Source organism: Colobus angolensis, unplaced genomic scaffold, assembly GCF_000951035.1.
Source record: "Colobus angolensis palliatus isolate OR3802 unplaced genomic scaffold, Cang.pa_1.0 Scaffold61, whole genome shotgun sequence".
Taxonomy (NCBI): Eukaryota; Metazoa; Chordata; class Mammalia; order Primates; family Cercopithecidae; genus Colobus; species Colobus angolensis.
In genome coordinates, this window is record NW_012119710.1 from 3,803,005 (window position 1) to 3,808,753 (window position 5,749).

The following is a 5,749-nucleotide window of genomic DNA, read 5'->3' on the forward strand; positions in this document are numbered from 1 at the left end:
CTCCAGCCTGGGTGACAGAGCCAGACTCCATCTCAAAAAAAAAAAAAAGAAAGAAAAAAGAAAAGAAAGTAAAAGAAACAGGGTCTTACTCTGTTACCCAGGCTAGAGTGCAGTGGTGCAGTCATAGCTCATTGCAGCCTGGAACTCCTGGGCTCAAGTGATCCTCCTGCCTCAGCCTCCTCAGTAGTTCAGACTTCAGGCATGCACCACCATTCCCAGCTAATTTTTAATTTTTTTTTGGTAGAGATGAGGGTCTTGCTATGTTGCCCAGGCTGGTCTCAAACTCCTGGCCACAAGCGATCCTGCCTTGTTGGCCTCCCAAAGTGCTGGGATTACAGGTGTGAGCCGCTGTGCCTGGCCTAAAAATATGTATATGAAAATATATAAGAAATGGGCCTCCCAGGAATTAAGGTGTTTGTGGGAGTCTTGGTCCCCAGTTTTTCTGCCAACACTCCCTGTTCACACACATGACCTGGTCTAGACCCCAAACAGCTGGGCCCAAAGACAGGTGAGGCGAGGCGAGAACTTGTGCCTCCCCATGTTCCTGCTCTTTGTCCCTCTGCCCTACTTAGACCCAGGACTAATATTTGCTTTGGGTACCACAAACAGGAAATGGGGGAGGGACAGGAGCAGGGCTGGGTGGAAGGCAGGGTAGGACCAGAAGCCTCGCTAGGCCTGGCCTGGGGCAGGCAGCCAGGGAGAAGGAGGGCCATGCAGTGGAGACCCAGGGATTTGGAGTAGCCCCTATTCCAGGACAGGCGCAGGTCCTGGGAGGTGACAGAAGATAGACCAAAGGCCCAAGAGTCCCTGGACCTGACTCCTCCTCCCAGGCAGCTGCCACACACAAACACACCTCCAGGCACCCCAGACAGGAAGGGGGAGAAATGGGCCCCTCCTCCAGTGGCTGAGAGGCTTGTGCAAATGTTGGCTGTTCCTATCCCTGGTGCATCCCAAGGCGAGGGGCAACTTCCATCAGGCCACACCTTTTATCTTTGTCTCTATTTTTGATATCTGTGTATCGTGATTACACAAACCCCCACATTGGCCTATATGCGCAGATCTGATTATTAAGAACTTACAATATTCCATGGCTTTCCATTCCTAATCTCCTTTAGTCCTCGCAACAAAGTATTATTCCCATTGTACAGATGAGGAAACTGTTGCACGCAGAGATGAAAAGCAACCACCACTGTATGTTAGGATTGGAAGGAGCTCCAGGAAAGTCTCGTAGCCCCACTGGCCAGAATGGGCTAAGTCTCAGAGAGGGAGGGTGGGAGATGGGGGTGACAGTGACCTTTTTTTGTGACTCCTCCTAGACCATCCATCCCTGGTCCCAGGAGGACCTGTCCTCTCAGATGGCAGGGGTGGACAGGAGGACTATCCACCCACCCGTCCCCATGGCCCTGACCCTCTGACCTCACCCTCTCCGCTGATTTCTTCATGTTAGTTCAACATTAACCCAGAGGGGTCAGGACAGACAATTCCTCAGTGACCCAGGAGCTGACACACTATGGCGCACGTCCGAGGCCTGCAGCTGCCTGGCTGCCTGGCCCTGGCTGCCCTGTGTAGCCTTGTGCACAGCCAGCATGGTAAGGGGGTGCTTGCAGCCTGGAACAGGCTGGAGGATTGGGATGTGGGCCCATGGGCCTGGGTCTCCTGGCTGGACAGAGCACACAGAGCTGGCCCCTAGGTAGGTCTCAGCCCCAGGCAGCCAGCTTGGGGAAGAAGTCAGGAGCTCAGGGCTGGAAAGAGAAGGGCTGCTTCTCTCTTCCAATATGGGAGCAGGCTGGGGGCAAGGGGCAGTGTAGGAGGGGCACAGGGGGCCACATTTAGCAGCCTTCCAGGCACTTCCACCAGCCCAGACAGCCCCTCTAAGAAGCCAGCAGGGGAGGGCGGGCTTGTTTCCTGCCCTCGCAATGGCCAAGACCACCTGCTCCTGAGGCCGCTGCCCCATGACCCCCCCACTGCAGTGTTCCTGGCTCCTCAGCAAGCTCTGTCGCTGCTCCAGCGGGTCCGGCGAGCCAACAGCGGCTTCGGCGTGGAGGAGCTGCTCAGCGGCAACCTGGAGCGAGAGTGCGTGGAGGAGAGGTGCAGCTACGAGGAGGCCTTCGAGGCTCTGGAGTCCTCCACCGCCACGGTGAGCCTGGGCTGCTCGGACGGCTCCAGGGCCTCAGAGCGGGCCCAGCTCTAGACACTTCCACAGAGAAGCAAGCGAGGAACGCCACAGCCCCTTCGCCGCTCACAGCTTCATTTCAACTCTGAGCCCCTCCTCACGAGGCTGGCTAGAGGAGCGGCCTCAGCCTTTCCTGGGGGTCCCTGTGCCTGGACTCTGTCAAGGTTCCGGGGTCCTGTGTGGCTCCATGATGTGGGGAGGCCTCCACAGTCTTCAGACATCCGCCTGCCCTGGGGCTCTGTGTCCACATGGCCTCCTCAGCGGCAGCCTCCAGCACCACCCTTGAGGGGTGGGACTCTGGGGAGGCCACCACAAACCCCGGACTCAAGACTCAGTGTTCCTGGAGCTCTGTGTCACCTTCCCTGTCTGTAGGGCTCTGCCAGGGTCCCACAGCCTCCTCTCCTCCCATCTCCCCCAGTCTTGTTCAGTCTCGGTGTGTGTGTTGGAGAAACTCCCCTATCCTCATATTCTTCTCCTTTTGGAAACAAAAGTAGGAAACTCTGCCACAAACCTCCCCAGAGCCTGCCCCCTGCGTGACCAGGGTAAAGGAAAGTGTGAGGAGGAGACATAACGTTTACTAAACACAAAACAGGAGCTGCCGTAGCCTCACTCCCAGCCCTTGTTTTTCAGGACGCTTTCTGGGCCAAGTACACAGGTGAGCACCAGGAAGGATTTGCCCCAGGAAGGGAGGCCTGGGGACCCCAGTGAGAGAATTCTACCTGGAGAATCTTCTGCTGCACCCAGCCATCCACCTGTCCACCCCTTCCCCACTCCTTCCTCCGTCCCTCCCATCTGTCCATCCATCTCTCTGTTTCTCACCAACATCCCATCCACCCTTGACTCCAGCCCATGCTGGCCATACCCCAATCCCAAGGGTAAACACCTGGGTCTTTTCCAGCTTGTGAGACGGCGAGGACGTCTCGAGATACGCTTGCTGCATGTCTGGAAGGTGAGCGACTGACACGGGGCTGGGGGTCAGGACATGGAGGGGAGCCCAAGAGAAGAGCTCAGGGGTGGGTTTGGAGTGTGGCAGGTGGAGGCCAAGGCGGTCCCCAGTGTCTGACATTGCTCCCATTCCTGGGGTCAAGAAGTGTCTTTGTACCTGGCTCTGTGTCTGGCATGCAGTAAGATGATTCAAGTTGGAGGAACGAATGAATGAATGAATGAATGGATTAATTAATTTTTTTTTTTTTTTGGAGACAGAGTCTCACTCTGTCGCCCAGGCTAGAGTGCAGTGGCACGATCTCAGCTCACGGCAGACTCCGCCTTCCAGGTTCAAGCAATTCTCTGCCTCAGCCTCCCAAGTAGCTGGAATTACAGGTGCCTGTCATCACGCCCGGCTAATTTTTGTATTTTTTAGTAGAGATGGGGTTTCACCATGTTGGCCAGGCTGGTCTTGAACTCCTGACCTCGTGATCCACCTGTCTTGGCCTTCCAAAGTGCTGGGAGTGTAGACGTGAGCCACTGCGCCTGGCCATGAATTCATGTTTAAGGCTTCATTCTCCTTTGCCTGACCCGAGTCTCTGCCCCGACCTAGTCAGAGCTCTGATGATGTCACATTCCCCTTCTAGCTTTAGATGTCATTGCACCAAATGGGAACCCAAACCCCCGGCTGCTCCGACACCACGGACTTCCCTAGGCGCACTAAGGTGTTTCTAGCACCTGGCCTTGCATATGTTGTCGATTTCCTCTGGAGCAACCATCACCACCCACTGAATACTTCCCTGTCCTTCAAGGACTGCTTCAAATGTCGCCACTTTTGCTGAGACTTCAGGGAGCACCCTCCCTCCTGCACTGCGTTCTGAAGGCACCTTTAGCACGACAAAAGGCTCCATGACTTGGAACTCTTTATTTGTTTATTTGTAAGAGACAGGGGCTCCCTTTTTTGCCCAGGCTGGTCTTGAACTCCTGGGCTCAGGCAATTCTCCCATCTCAACACAAGTATGAGCCACTGCGCCTGGCTGCCGTACTTTTTTTTTTTTTTTTGAGACAGAGTCTCACTCTGTTGCCCAGGCTGCAGTGCAGTGGCGTAGATCGATCTGGGCTCACTGCAACCTCCATCTCCCAGGGTCAAGCAATTTTCCTACCTCGGCCTCCTCAGTAGCTGGGACTATAGGTGCCCTTCACCATGCCTGGCTAATTTTCGTATTTTTAGTAGAGACGGGGTTTCACCATGCTGGACAGGCTGGTCTTGAACTCCAACTTTGTGATCCGCCTACCTCAGCCTCCCAAAGTGCTGGGATTACAGGTGTGAGCCACCACAACCAGCCATTTTTTGTTGTAGTTGTTGTTGTTTGTTTTTTGTTTTTTTTGAGATGGAGTCTCTCGCTCTGTCACCAGGCTGTCGTGCAGTGGCGCGATCTCAGTGAGATTACAGGTGTGAGCCACTGTGCTTGGTCGGATCCCTACTTTTTAAATACCTCTTTGGAGCAGGCCACACCCATATGTAAAAGAGTTTCTGTACCTCATTGATCCTGTGCACTTCATCTTCAGTCTTCTTTTGCTCCAACTCCAGCTGGTGAGCCATCTTGGTTTAGCTGTTTTTCCTGCATTGCTTCTTCTGCCTTTTCATCTTTCGTGAGGACCAGTTTCCCTGCCTTTCATGGAGTGACGCATTAGGAATGACCTTAAGGTAACTGATCTCTGTACTTTGGACTCTCCCCATGTAAACTGTGCCATGGGCTGCATCGTTTCTGGCAAAACAAACCCCACCTCCTCCTTGAAGCTTGCTTAAGTCTCCCAGCTGGAAGCAAATTCTTCAAACTCTAAAAGCTCTTACTGACTGTGCTTTTACTAAAGCAGGATATATTTTATTTCCTCAACTAGATAATGAGCTGGTGAAAGTCAAAACCCATTTTATACTTCTTTACCCACCTCCTAGCCCCACATGAGAACTGCACCCAGTCCTTGTTGCATTTTATACTTAGCTTTTTAAACTTTTAGCCATTCTAGTAGGTTTAGTGATAATTTTTAGACAAACAAGGAAAATGTACAGGTTCATTAATCTAGGAAACATTTATGCATAAAACCAGTGCCTGGCTTTAGCTTTGTCTGGGTTGATACACTTTGCCAGGAGTTTGATTTTATTTACTGTGTCAGAAATATCAGCATGTTGAGAACACACAACAAGATTTCTTGTCTCTAGACCCTCTCAGACAGATGAGAAAGACATGGGAAAGAATACAGGTACAAGAGTATACTTATGGCACTTTAGGAGCTCATGTGGGAAGGTTTTAACCTCTCCTTGGGAAGAAGGGAAAGGTTGCCAGAAGTTGTCTTCTGAGTCAAGTCCATATTCCTCTAAATTGATGATTAGCTTTGTAAATTAACATGTCAATGTTGGCTCTTCAGTGTTTTAAATGCCATGGGAGACAATAAGCGCTTCTGCTTCCCAAGCCAGAAGGTAATAAATGTTTTATTTATTTTTTTTTTTGAGACATGGTCTTGCTGTGTCACCCAGCTGGAGAGCAGTGGTGTAATCCTGGCTCAGCCTAAGTCTCCCGGACTCAAGCAATCCTCCCACCTCAGCCTCCCAAGTAGCTGGGGCTACAGGCACACCCCACCACACCAGCTATT

The 5,749-nt window shown here is 52.4% G+C and overlaps 1 protein-coding gene across 1 annotated transcript in view; it reads left to right on the forward strand.

Moving 5' to 3' along the window:
- The first annotated feature begins 1,453 nt into the window (after nt 1-1,453).
- Nucleotides 1,454-5,749, forward strand: part of F2 (coagulation factor II (thrombin)) — a 26,322-nt gene continuing 22,026 nt past the window's right edge. Inside the window, exons 1-4 of the mRNA XM_011963321.1 lie at nt 1,454-1,589; nt 1,971-2,137; nt 2,804-2,828; nt 3,072-3,122. Of these exons, the coding sequence (XP_011818711.1) occupies nt 1,511-1,589; nt 1,971-2,137; nt 2,804-2,828; nt 3,072-3,122 (322 nt within the window). The 5' untranslated portion in view covers nt 1,454-1,510. The remainder of the gene's footprint in view (nt 1,590-1,970; nt 2,138-2,803; nt 2,829-3,071; nt 3,123-5,749) is intronic.